The following is a 14,660-nucleotide window of genomic DNA, read 5'->3' on the forward strand; positions in this document are numbered from 1 at the left end:
AGGAAGCACTGGTAAACACACTGGATGCATCCACAGGTTTGATGTGCTAAACGCCAAACATCCAAAGAAAGGAGATGACCTATACATCACTACTACTCACATAGACCATTCAACTACAGATATCTGCCACCATACATGATACCCCTGAGAAAGGGGTACAGATCAGCCATTCAAAACAAGAAAATTCCAAAGGTTGATAAGTGCAACTCAATTTCCATTAAATTACATTTAAACAATACTCAATACCCCCACCCAAAATATATATTGTATATTTATATATTTATATATATAGTCTTAGACTATAAGGCTGAAAATGCTTTATAAAAGTCAATGAGAGATCTCCACTGCCTAAAGAGACCTATTGCTTCTTTGCTAACTTCTATCTAGCAATGTCAACACATCTTGCAAGCAAGAATATTGAAGGCTTAAAGCCAGAATCAGAATCAGGTGACAGGTCAGACTTTAGGTAACAGGTAGCCTCCTAATTCTCCATCCCTTTAGAAACCAGACTGAGAAGGAGAAGGAGAAGAGCTAGGGAGAAGGCTTTGAGGATCAAAGGCGTGCCCTGTAGGGGCTGGGAGGTGGAAGAAGAGAAAAGACTCGGGCAGTGGGCGCTCATTCCCCTTCCTCTTTGATGCGCTGCTGCTTGTTGCGACGAGAATCCATGTCAAAGTTGAAATCATTCCACTCATCCCGGGGTGGGAAAGAAATGGTCTGGCGGAGGGTAAAGCGCACAGCATCAATGACGCGTTCTCCACGGGTCTCACTGGAGCCCACACTGACTGTAGAGGCACCACTCGGGGTCCTCAGCAGATGCGGAGGTGAGAAGTCATGTAGCTGCCTGTGGTCCAGGATACCCTTCCAGATGGCATGTCGGAACTGCTCAGGGATCTTCAGACTTGCCAAATCCTATACAATGGGAAGGAGACCAGCCATTAGAAGGCAGACACCTAGATTTCTATCGCACCCTGCTTTTATTTTCTGCTGCTTTGGCTTAAGTGATTTGAACTTAAAAATCACTAATAACAATACACTTGTTCTTCATTAGCCTCAGTTTTTCCATGTGTAAAACAGTGCAGACAGTAGTTAGACGAGTGTGCAAAAGTCTCAAGGAAAACTGTAAGTCTCTATGATTCAAATCCATGGGACTGGTATTAGAGGGATATCACCGACAATGGGGGAAGCAGCAACGATTTCTAGTGGGGATTTAGTTTCCTGTGTGACAAGGACCAAACCGATTTGTTTATTTTCATGGTTTTCTTGAATCCTGAAATCAGTGCTGGATATCATTATACCTCTTTTATGGAGAGCAAAACTGAAGGATAGGTTAACAAGCCTTGAAATTTTATACAAGATGAACACGCCGTGACCTCTGGAATCATTTTGAGCCTGAAAGTGTCCTGTAGCACAAAACGTCTCTGGGGTGTGTGAACAAAACACATCAAATGCATAGACCTTATAGCTATGCCCTATGGGAGGGACAAGAGGCTTTCCAGTTGTGTCAGCCTTAAGTAGGTGTGCGCATGTCTCTCATTATTGGCATTAGTTTATATGTATCTAACATTTTCATGAAGTAGTATGGCAGGCAGAAAGCAGCTTGGCAGATAGCAATGTGGTCTTAGTTTCCTACTTGTACGCTTTGGATACAATTACTTCTTTACATTCTAGATACTATGGGGTCATAGGCAAGTATGGTGTGGTGGTATTATATAGTTTATAAAGCACACAGTATAACATTTATCATCATATTACGAATACAGCTTTACATCTGAGGATAGCCAACATATTCTCGTTTCTAAGAACTGAGTTGCAAAGACACACGAGGTATCTGTTCCCAGAAATGAACAGGAGGACACCGAGGGCAAGGTGAGAAAACTGAACAGCTTCCCAACATTTCCTGACGGAGATCTGCAGCATGCTGTCGTACTGTCCCGTTCTATGGGTTTTCAGACAATCACAGCTACGTTAACTGCTGTAGTAGAAGAAACTGTGTAAAGAAGAAAATCCACGTTCTTTGACTTCTTGTACTCTGCATCTTTCTGAAACTCTGAATGAGCCCGAATGGGAATGTAATTACTCTTGTGATCTCAGCTCTGTTCATAAGTCAAAGGTAACAGAGAAAGGTTTGTGGAAAGCACTTCTGCATGTGAATAGATGCAGGATAAGTCCACAAGTAATACAATACATCAAGGCATAGGGAAGGGGCAGAATTCGAGTCCCACCACACAGGATGCTACTACTGGTACTTCTCAAATACAGGGCCACGGTGTTTTCATCACTGTTTATCTAGGTCCCATCAGAACATCTTAAAGCTTTCTCTATAGTTTTGACATATGATGTGCTCTATGAAGGATGGCTGGAGTATAGTATGGTATACACTGAGCTCTCTAGGGCCAGAGTCTTCTTGTGCTGCAAGGAATGCCTAGCATCGGTGCTCAAGGAGGAGAAGGAGTCCCCACTACAGAAGCAGCAGCAGAGGCAGAGCCTAGCTCCTCCCATCAGTCCAAAGCACCACCTGGAAGCAAATGCCAAAGAGAACTGTGTATAGCGAGAAAGATGGTGAGAGAGGCTGAGATGGGAGGAGGATCAGATTGCTGCAAGTGGCAGAGAAAGTAGCTCCCATGAATGCAGAATTTCAAGACATGGGGTAGAAAGCAAGAGAAAGTCCCATCGCATGCAGTTTGTTTCAAAGAATATCAGAATCAGAAGGAAGCGATTTCTAACTCAGTTGGATTAACTGAGGACCTGCGAGGCTGAGTAACAGCCTCAAATGTTATTGCTACTAAAACTTGTGCCCAGTTCTTGAACTCATGGCTAGCAATCATTTCTGGGGATGAAGGCACGGAGCCAGGGTAACAGAACTAGAAATGAACGAAGGATCACAGTGAAAAGAACAGCGGACTTAAAACGCTTAATTTAGAGATAGCCCAGTGAACAGTGTCACGAGCTAGAAATTTACAGCCTGGCTTCTCTTGCTTCCACCATCAATGTGCTATGGCCAAAGATAATTTTGTTATTTGTGTGTTTAAGTGAGACTCACGCTATGTCCTTTCTGCCGATTTAAACAGACTAAAGAGGATTTTTTAACCAGTCTCTGAGTAAGTCTCACTGTGTGGCCCAAGCAGGTTTCAAACTTCTGAGGTGAAGTGATCTTCCTGCTTCAGCCTCCCAGAAGTTCGGTTTTCAGTCACCTGTCTTGAGATTAAAACGCCTCAACCATATGGATTAAATGTCTTATCTCTCAATGTCCGAACACTTGAATGCAATGGGCCACCTGAAGGTTCAGGCATATTGAATTCTGAGCTTCTAACCTGGGAAATGTGTCTGACAGGGTTATGGGTTCCATCAGAATTGAGAATTAGAAGCATGACCGAAACAAATTTTAAAGCTATCCTAGATGGAACTCTAAAGGCATATGTACCAGATGGAGAAGCATAAAGAAATCATACTCAAGAGAGAGGTCTAGCGGTTTACTTACATCCATGGAGTAATGCTCAATCTGATAGATGGTGGTCAGCCCCTGGGTCGTGAAATAGTCCAGACATGATGAACAGCCCAACCTTGCTAAGAAGCTGCAGAGGGAAGAGGGAAGAGGAAGGAGGAAACAGAAACAGAAAGTTCACCCCAACTGCATTGGCGAGATAAAGGAAAACCCAACATTTTGCCCTTGGATGCCCTGCATAAAGAGACTGGTAGAAAATTAGGTGTGTATGGGCCTGAAGTTTGAGGACTGCTAGAAACTCAAACTTTAGGTAAACTGACAACAATTCAAGTGTAAGTGTTCTGGGAGGTGGCAATTTTTCAGCTGGTGATCGGAGGTACCTTAAGGTTTTGTACAAATGCACCAGAGGCAACTGCAGTGGTTACAGGTGGAACTATCAATGGTATTCTTGATTTATGTCCTTAAAACAGAGGTTCTTTCTTCATTGTAGTGCTGGCCTGAGACAGATCATGTCACTACCATCCCAGGGCCAATTTCTGCAGAGCTAAGCCCTGTACCACACTGTCTCTGTTGCTAAAGTTGCATACTAGCAGCCAAAGGGATAAAGGATGCTTCCCTTGAAGCAGAAGGACACACTAAACAAAATGTGGAGCAATCTACGGCTCTGTGAGAACCACCTTTGAGGCTTTATTATCTTCTGTCCATATGAAACCCCCCGTCCTACGGTGTCCCCATTTCCTAGCAGAGTGGCAGAGGCTTCATCAAATTTCACATTTTTTTTTTTTGCTCATATTAAAATTTTTTTATAGACATCCAACTCCAAAATTATGGTCCTGTGGTGGCTGAGAGCTGTGAGGCCTAGAAAGCAGGAAAGGGAGCAGGAGAGCCAGTTTACACCCCTCTGCGGAAACCCAGCCCTGAGCACCAATTCAGGGGCCACAGTTGATCGGTGAGAACAGGATGGAGTAAAAGGAAATAATGAAGACCAAGAAACAGGTCTGAAACCTTTGTGCATACATGTTCACTTGCACTACAGTGGTTGTAGGAGTTGTTAACAGAGCTATGCTGACCACCCCAGTCACCCTCCTCTTCCTTAAACCACAAGACAGCGCTCTCTCTTCCTGACTATCCTATCAGTCTTGCCATAGTCTACGTTCCACCCAGAGATGCTTAGGATGGACCCCCAGGGTCACGTGTTGTGCACTCACCTGACAATGCTGCAATCTGTGGGGTACGGAGGTGGCGGGGTGCAGTGGGAGGTGGAGGGCATGGAGAGTGGGGGAGGGAGAGCTTGGGTGGGGCTGAGTCCATTCATGTCTCCAGCCATTGGCATGTGAGTGCCCATCATAGGAACTGAACAGAAGCAAGAGGAATAGAAAGGGTTACTAAATTATCATGGCCCAGTGTACTACTTTATCCTGTAGAATATTACCAAAAACCTGTGGGTTTGTTGGTGGTGGTGGTGGTGGTTTTAGGAAAGGAGTGAACTAATTTCTCTATATACCTTCATGCATTCTATACCTAGTCAAGCAGAATAGAATCAGAACTCAAAATTAATTACAGATTTATGAGCCCTTATTCTCCTAGGACTCTCTTCCCATCCTTCTTTTCTTCTAATTGTTCTTTTCTGCTAAGTTAATATGTTTCTCCTTTCACTAGCTAGAATGGGTTGTGTTTTAGTTTTTCTTGGATCTATGTTTCTATTCCTCTACATGTACAGTGACTTCCTGATACAGTGAGATGCCCAACAGCTTATACTGAGAGAAATGTGAAAAAAAACATCTGTGAATAAGATCTATTTCAAAACAGGAGGACTTGTTACAGTATTATCCTGGGAACTTTATGCCTAGTAAGAAAAAGAATACAATTCAGAATTTGAACTCTGTCGTATAATACACCTGACCTCACCAATATTACCAAATGCTTTGGGCATTTTTCAAAACCATGAGCTTTAAGCATCCACTGACACCCTACCTAGTACTCCGCTGACCCCCTCCCAAGGCTTAGGACTAATAAAATGTGTGAAATAAATGTTGCTTTCTGGTCAAAAAAATATATATATATATCTAGAAAATAAGAATACAATTTGTCTCTACTTTAGTAACTAGAAGCAAGGTCGGAGGGCAGAGGTGTTGGAGGGACCTCTGACCCCTGCTGTGAGGAAGCCAGCTGCAAAACACAGCCTTACAGGATCCCTCCAGACTTGCCTGCGTACATCAGAGGAAGTTTGTGTACTATGAATAAACTTGAGTGGAAAGTTGTCTTCGTGTGAGGTGTGGTCACTGTTACTACTCGTCCACAGAACAGGCTGAGATGTTACCATGTCACAAGAGAGAAAATGAAATGGAATGTTGTCCCCTTTCACTGTCTGGCTTGGGACCTCAGGCGTGTTATCACGGTGATAACTGTTATCATCCCTGTGGTAAGTCCCTGCTGCCAGGCTATTACAGTGAAAATGAACTGGGCAGATGGACAACAGATCTCAGACTCCCTTAGCTTCTTTTAGAATGACTGCACATTCCAAAGAAAAGGAAATTGAAAGTCTTGGTCACAGCAATTAAGAAATTTCAAGGACCAGATGGTCGGTCCTTGTTTTTTCTACGAGTGGAGATTCTATGAACTAGATAGTGTTCCGTTTTCTCCATCCTTGAAAATGCTATTAGTCCTGGGCCCTTACAAATCTTTGTTTCATTCAAGTCTCTGTCCCATTTGTTAAACTCACTTACAATAGATGGGGTAAACGTGTTCATAGATCTAAATATCTACTTTTGCTCACTTATTTAGGCCCAGATTTTGCACCGCCTTCTATTCCCACACTTAGTTACTATGAATTCATGTATTTGCAGGAGTAAAGGAGAAACCACTTTAGAGATAAATTCCCTGTTTAACAACTATGTATAAAATGAAGTAAGGCCATTAAGCCAGAGATGGATACAATGCTAAATCTGTAAAATGACCATTTTAGAGACACAGCATACGAGCAGAGAACTGACTTATCTGCTGTTGAGCAGATGATTTTGCAAGAGTCCAGGTAAGAATCAATTTTCTGATACTTTCAGTCTAGCACACTATGTGACTTCCCACATGTCTGACACATGTTTAAGATGCTGTCAGAGGAGGCCAGAGGTGGACCCCTATCCAGGATGGTAGGGAGTGAGCTGTTCTTGCCTCAGTGATCCTCATCCCTACTAAGGGAACATCCTCACCTCACATCCACCTGTACTAGGGTATTATGTGATGAAACCTCATATCCCAAAAAAGAAGGTTTAACCAAGCAAGCCAAGTGGGCACATTCTAGGATCCTCTACCTACTGTGCATCTGCAGCCCTTAGCTCATGGAACAGTATCTTTGTCACCTTAAAGCACTCTTCTCCTGTCCTAGCCCTGATCATCCTTTGGTGGCTGAAGAGGGGTGTGCTTACTGTTGGCTCCCATGCCCTCGGGCATGGTGGTGGGGGTGAGGGCGTTGCGCTGCTGTGGGTTGATAAGTTGGCTCACGGAAGGCAGCTTGTTCATGCTGTTCATTTTGTTCAGAGGTGGGGAGCTGTTACCGTACGAAGACTGGGACTGCATGGAGGTCCTAGGAACACAAACATGGAGTGACAGTCAACACAGGACACTGAAAAGCAGGACCAGTCCCTTCTAACAGGTCTTTCATTAAAACATAGTCTAGAACTATGGATGTACCAAATAGTCATAAGTTATGACCTAATAAACTTTTTTTTTTTTTTATCATCCATGGAAGACTCTTCTCGATGGAAGGGACTCCAAAGCTATCATAGAGTCACTGTTCTCTAGCCTGTATATAGTAGAGATTTAATATCTCATTTGTGAGAGGGAAAATTTACATGTTTCTTCTACTGTTCTCTCCATCTTTTTTCTCTCTCTTGGTTTTCAATGTCAATAAATCTTAAAAACCAGCAAGGAGAGAAAGGAAGTAAGCAAAGCACATAGGCTGATACAGTACAGAAATATACTAAACTTATTTTCAACAGAGACCTTCCATTTACAGATTTCCAAGCCATTTGGGATGCACAGCAAATATCCCAAAGAGTCAATCATCCAGGGTGTTTGACACCATATACTACTATCTCGAGGAAACCCCCAGATATAAATACACTTCCTCAGCTGTTTAGGAGACATGAGGACACAGTCCAAGTTAACAGCTATTTTATGGAGGAGAACCTTGGGCTCCAAACCACTGTAGGAATGAATTTCTACAAGTTTGTGTGTGTGTGTGTGTGTGTGTATGTGTGTGTGTGTGTGTGTGTGTGTGTGTGTGTGTGTGTGTGTGAATATAGTAGTTATATAAAAATATAGTTATGTAACTATCGATACAGCCAAGGAAACTTTCAGCATGTCAGCATGTGCTGCACTGTTAGCAGCAGGACATAAAAAACGTAATGGCTTTTATTTTTATGACATGACAGAGTAATGGTCCTACAGGGACATAAATCCTTCCTTCCTTCTAGGGCTAAGACGGAAACTAGAAAGAAGATAATGAGGATGAAATATAGAAATCAGAGCATCTGAGTAATAGTCAGGATGAAGATTTGGCTCTGAGTATGTGTCTCACCTGTGGTGGAAAGAGTTCTCTTTACAATTCATCAAACCAAATGTTTTGTTTTGTTCTGATGTGCCTTCTTTCTATAACACCCATATTCTGACAATTATAATAGGAGACAATTTTAAATTTGCCTGTGAGTTTTAGTTCTATATGTGTGAATGAGGGATATCAATATTGAAGGCTTTGTAACTGCAAAACTTTGTTACAAATGACAATATAATGTTTGATAAATATTTAAAGTTTTAAACAATGGCTTTGTACTTTAGATGGTTTTGTAAGATGCACTGAATTCCCCATAGTTGCTGAAAACAGGCAGCTTGCTTTCCATTTCAGTGATGAGCACTGACCAGGGTAAAACAAACAATATACAATAGAGTTATTTATGTGAATTAGAGTAGCTGTGCAAAGCTACTACATTTTACAACAATGCTTCAACTTTGATTTTCCTTATCCTTTCCTAAGTGGTACAATCAGACATCATATAATAACTCCTCCTAGCTATGAAACAGCTAAGGTTACCTGGCTGTTTTTCACCAGTATTTAAGTAATTGCCACTACTCTGGAGTATTTCATGCCATAACATAGAAGCACATGATCAATAAATTACTATTATAATTTGAAAAAGAATATGAAACTCTTAAGAGAACAATATGCTCAAATGCCTAGTATTCGCTGCCAGATAGATGTGTTAAGGACAGAAATTAGTGTACTGGCTCCTAGCCAATTTTTCCCTGTCTTTTCCTTTGAATTTTGGACCTGCCTCTAGATATAATATAATGGTGGACAACAAGAATATAGGATTAAGAAATTATTGAACTATTAAAATAAATGTGAACATCCAAGAGAGACAAAGAGCAACCACCATGTAACAGGAATGTTTCTGCTACCAAGTCATTCTAATTTCGTACCACTAATGTGTAGGTATGGAAGGTAGTCAGCACATTCAGACCAACCTGGAAGCATTTGTAAGTTCATATCTCAGTCCAGGGAAGCATAGAGCAAGGTAGTGGGGAGGTATCAGCAGCTATTGCCTCTACTCCTGCCTTGGGCAGGGAGAAGGTATCTTAAGAGATAGCCATTCATTTTCCAGATTCAGAATATACTCCATATTCTTTTCCATCTCCCCAAGCATTTGAAAATACAGCCAAAATTTATAATAAGAGTAGTTTTAACCATTAATAACCACAATCGGGAAAAGAAAAATATACTGACGAACTTTACATTTGTCTATAGACTTTCATAGTTTACTGCTATTTTTCTGCATCCTGTGAAAACTTGATTGTCTTTGTGGTCATTGTTGGTTTTTTTACTACCTTATTAGCCACTCTATTATTTTTCACCACAATCAATGTAATTTTAGGGAGATAAGTCAGGAATAACAGTGAGTAGAGAAGGAATGCAAATTTTGAAGCCGATCAAAATATTATATTCTAGATGTGAGCTGAATGTATGAAGTAACTGCATTTGAGACAAGTGTCACCTAAGCCTCATTTTCTTCTGACAAGCCTCTGGGTCTGCAAGGGTGTCTGTGATGTCCGAAGGAGATCATGTGAGAGTCCTCAACATTGTCTTATAAACACCTTAGAATTGTGGTCCTTTCATCTTCCCTTACAGCCCCATTAGTGATACACTCTAAAATCTGATCACTGGAATGGGGGGGGGGGTACCAACTTATCAAATTTTAGGGAGAAGTGGACAGAGTTGACACAGATTCTTACTTGAGTAAATATAAAAAAAAATGATTTGGGATAATGTCTAAAGGGTCATACATTTTGAACATACCCATTAGAACACAAATGTAGGTTTTACTGTCAAAAAGACAAAATGACAAAGGTCATGACACCATGATCATTACTAGCTCCAGAGTGTCTGACATGAACAGCCATCACACACTTAGGGGAAAGTGCGATCATGAATAAAGTCATTCATGACTTGGTCCTGAAAAATAGTCTACTCCTTGGTCAAAGCAAGTGCAAAGCCATGGTTCTTCAGTAAACAGTCCCCCAAAGTTTGAAGACAAAACAAAAATGAAAACAGAAGCTATGCCATGTTGACTGATTTCCTTACTTGTTCCCTCTGTCTTTGTCACTCACCCAAAGCAAAGGTCAAATAACCAAAAATGTGGTGACAACAGCTTTTTGCAGGAAAATCTAATGTGGTTTCCATGTATGAGGATGTTTCTATACAGGTTTACTAGAGTTTGCTAGGAACTGAGAGTATCATAGAGAAGTAGATAAGTCTCCTGTAGTTCTAGTCTTGAGGGAAATCACTATTAATAAAGCCCATTCATAAGCCTTTTGTTGTTGTTGTTTTTCTTCCTCTTGGTTTCCAGTAGTGCAGATTGAACCTAGGTCCTTAAACATGCTTTTGAATTTTCACCTACCAACTTCCTTTGTGTCTAGTCTATGATTCCTAGTTCTTACCTCTAAAACTTCTGAGTGTTCGGCTGAAAATAAGATGTTCCTCTAAATGTTCTGGAATTAGAAATTAGGCCACTTGATTCTATGTCTCATGGCTGTGCCAGGAAAGATAATCTTTGTGATAAGTTCCAGGTTATGTCCATGGTTTACTAAAAGCTCACTTGATCTTTTTCCTGGGTTTAATTCTTTTTGATTATAGTAATTAAAACTCTTAACTGAAATTTGGTGACACATTGGACAATTCTATGCCATTTCTAGAATGCTGAATGTGGAAATGGGAAAGAAATTTTGAAGGGTAAGGGTACCCTGAATATAAAGAAGGTTAAAAAAAAAGATGAAGAAAACTAATTATACCTCTTCTAAGTATTTCCCAATAGCTACCCTCTCTGTGGCCTGAATGTTGGGTAATCTTGCATCCAAAGACCAGGGGCACCAAAAGTTCTTTATAAGGCCAACCATAATATTGAAATATATTTCATCATTTTAAATATAAACATGCATATAAAGGTTACTATGAGTACATGAGAAATTTATATAAGAATAGCCTAAAGGAGAAAATACTTCTAAAAGAAGTATCAAAAATCTAAGTACTTTCTCCAAGTACTTGGGGCTCAAAGTTACTAACTGAAATACTGCAAGGGCATCTTCATTTACTAGTATATTTCAATCTCATTTCAAGATATTTTTGTCTTATGTTTTTATCTGTTACTTTCTTTGGTGCATTAAGAAAAATCTTCCTTTGAAAGATTAATTGCAATGATATAAAGTTCAGAACACACAAAAATGTAAACAAACAAAAATAGCTTTAGATGTTGGTCCCCCTCTAGGTTTCTGGCTGAATATTTTTTAAAGTCTATAGCATGTAAAACTAATTATCTAACAAATTGGAACTTAGCTTAAAATTAATTTAATGGTGGGTGCTTTGAAACAAAACTGAAGACTTGTCCAGATGCCTTTTGGCATCCTAAGATATAATCACTCACAGAGCTAACATCTGAGTGAAGTCCCTTTATGCATCATGAACTAACATTCAGAGTGATAAGCTGAGATATAGTATCTTAAATAAAATCCCAAACAAGATAGAAAGAGGGTCATAGAGACTGCCCTCTCCTTCTTCATTCGTAGACCCACGCATAGCACATACTTGCAGCCCTTAAGTTCTGAGAATATACTTTACTTGGGAAGAGCAAGAGAGACAGAAACAAAAACTACAAGATAAACCAAGATGCAAAAGTTTATTGAAAATTAATACCACACATCCACAAAGCAACAGCCTCAATCACAAGGAATTGTTGTCTTGGTGACAGAGAAAGCAGAACTTGTGACCTGGTTGGCACAGGAGTGGGCAGGGGTGTTGAAGAAGAAAATGGGGATTCAATCAGTTCTTTTGAGTTGGGAAACTCTTTTAACAGGCAAGGGAACTTCTTTAGCTCTCTACTTGTAATTTGTAGGCTAGGAGTATTGATTTTAATACCTGTGTGCTTAGACATCATCTACTCAAAGAGGAGGTCTCTCGGATAATGCACATGGACAGTAATGAGAATTCCGGTTGGTTTTATGGTAGGTAGGTTGAGGGATAGCAGCTCCAATTAAACCCGTTAATCATAGATTTGGTGAGGAGACTTTGAACTTTCCCAGCACTGAATAATGGTAAACAAATACCTGGGGCAATATTTCTAGGGTAGTTTCGTCTCCTATTAATACCGCAAAAGTAGCTTACCGGCCTGGCCTTGGCACCTAAACAGTATGGGGGAGTAGGACCAGATGCAAGTAAGGTTATCAGAGCAGATGCGAACATACAGTGGCAGACATCAGACCTGGCAAAGCCTTAGTGAACTGTTTCCTTCCGTAGGAAGAAAACGTAACTCCAGCATTCAAGTCTCTCAGTCAACACACCTTGCTTAGGCACAGACAAAGACAGATTTTTTTTTTCTTATTTTCTTAAAAATACATCTTAAGTTTGAGACCTGCTCAAAAGCTTTATTATGAGTTTTAGAAACACAACAGAAGGTAACAGAAAAGGGTTCCAATAAACATTGTAATGCCTCTTCCCCAAATGGATCACCCTCCCTCCCGGGAACACAACAGAAAGCTCACAGACAAGCACAGTTGCAGTTCCTGTCCAACCATGGCAGGATCTAAAGATACAGGATGTGTGGAAAGCATCTTTCCTTTGTAAAATTTTGAGTCCCTTCAAAGATTCTCTCACTAGTGCATGTGTGCCTTTGAGCAGCTGGGTCTCTGAGCAAAAATGTCTTCAAGTCCTGTTTCTGAGGGTTGGAAACAGGTACACGCACGTGCATACACACAAAAACCCACGGAAACACAACAAACACACGAGCTCAGACACAGAGACGGGGATCTATGGGTACACTGAGTGGTTTGGGGGGTTGGAATGTCTAAAGAGGACGTCAGACTGTGTTGGAGCTTCTCTCCGGGGCTCCACAAGCTCACTTCTGAAGCAGGCTGAAAGGAGACTGTAGAGAGGAACCAGAGAAAGAGAGTGAAGGCTTAGGACTCACGAATCCACATCAAATGAACACAGAAACACACCCTTCTCCTACCTTCATGATCACAGTGCAGATGGAGCAGAGCATCTGAAAAGCCATTTTAAAAAAAAATCTTTCCTTTAAAAATCTTCCTTTAAATCCACCCAGAATGTTCTATTCTCAAGTTATGTGGAGAAGGTGCAAGACAAAGCAAGGACAGCTAATCAGCACTCTTCATCAGAATCCTACTTTTCAAAACTCACTTTCCCATGTCCTGTCTAAGAGTTAGTTGAGGGCCCAGTCATCTCCATTTCTTAACGTAAGGTGACTGACTCACTTGAGGATTATGATGACAGGCAGGTCCAGTGTTTAGTGTGGTGCTTGACATGAGTATACTGGACTGAATTAATTGAGAAAGGGAATACAAACACAAGAATAAACTTTGATCCTCTGTAAAAATGTCACATACCCAATTATTATGCCTCATTACTACACTGTCTAGCCAAACTCTGAAGTCTGAAGAAATATGATCTTATCAGTGTTAGGGGCTGCGTCATCATGCAACTGGAAAGAACTATTAATGAGCATTTTGTGTGTGCCCAGATTGAGCTGGTAAATACCTTAATCCTCCCAGTCACAAACTTGGCCTATAAATGCATATATCAAACTCATGAAAGCAACTTTTGCATAATTAAGAAATCAATTAGGCTATGGGATGCCAAGAATAAGCCCTTTTATTTGGCTAAAGGTTGTGCAACCTGCTGAACTGTTTGGGAACTGTTTCCTGACAGGCTTTTTGAATCCTATTTTTTAATACTTTCAAAGGAACAAAGGCATTCTCTCCCCCACCCCCAATCCCCAATCTGAAGTTTAGTATAGCAGCAAGAATTGGTAGGTTTCTTCCTAACAAAATGTGCCTGAACACACACCACGGGGGAAGCAAGTTATTATCAAGGGAGCTTCAGCTTTCTTTGCTTGGAGGGGTAAGGCATGGTTAGAGTGGAGTGTCTCTGTAAAGCATGGTCAGAGTGGAGTGTCTCTGTAAAGCATGGTTAGAGTGGAGTGTCTCTGTAAAGCATGGTTAGAGTGGAGTGTCTCTGTAAAGCATGGTTAGAATGGAGTGTCTCTGTAAAGCACGGTTAGAGTGGAATGTCTCTGTAAAGCACGGTTAGAGTGGAGTGTCTCTGACAGAAAAGCATCAAGTGATCACATCTGTGTTCCACTTAAGGCAGGATTCTATACATCCTGTGGGTTCAAACCTTCAGACCTAGAAACAAGGCCAGTTCTTCAAGGAGATATGCTCATTTGGAGAAGTAACTTAATAGAACCTAATGAACCTTTGAGATTTTTCCTCCACCTAATTCGGAGCTAGTAAACCTCTGTCCTGAACATGTAATAATCTTGCTGTGAAGTTCAAAACTAACACTGTGTCAACTCAAAATACTCGGCGTTTATTATAGTTGCCGGGCTGAAGACCCTGAGATGAGCAGGTTGTTTGCTGTTGCTGGTGCTTCCAAGTCTATAGAGCTGGTAAGTTCCGACAAATGTTCTGAAAATGGGTGACCTTACAATCTAATTTAGAAGTGTGTTTTTTATTTATATATATCAGTTCGAAATCTTTGCCCTTTCCTCTCTCTCTCTCCTAAATTCATTAATAATATTCAAAGTACCCTCTCCTTACACTCATGAACCTGAAGTGGGGAGACAGTCTCAGTTAAGAGATATATCTTTAAACTCTGCTT

At 40.8% G+C, this 14,660-nt stretch overlaps 1 protein-coding gene across 7 annotated transcripts in view; it reads right to left on the minus strand.

Moving 5' to 3' along the window:
- Positions 1-615: 615 nt before the first annotated feature.
- TP63 (tumor protein p63) overlaps positions 616-14,660 on the minus strand; it is a gene marked incomplete at both ends in the record, with an annotated part of 205,897 nt that continues 191,852 nt past the window's right edge. For 5 of the 7 annotated variants that reach the window (XM_080919390.1, XM_080919389.1, XM_080919395.1 and 2 more), the window contains 4 exons: positions 616-909; positions 3,479-3,572; positions 4,651-4,795; positions 6,865-7,022. In XM_080919390.1, coding sequence (XP_080775516.1) covers positions 616-909; positions 3,479-3,572; positions 4,651-4,795; positions 6,865-7,022 — 691 coding nt within the window. Of the gene's footprint in view, positions 910-3,478; positions 3,573-4,650; positions 4,796-6,864; positions 7,023-11,735; positions 12,907-14,660 lie in introns of those variants that run through there. The other 2 variants (XM_080919394.1, XM_080919393.1) reach the window with 1 other exon arrangement.

Source organism: Micromys minutus (genome assembly GCF_963924665.1).
Source record: "Micromys minutus genome assembly, chromosome: 7".
NCBI lineage: Eukaryota > Metazoa > Chordata > Mammalia > Rodentia > Muridae > Micromys > Micromys minutus.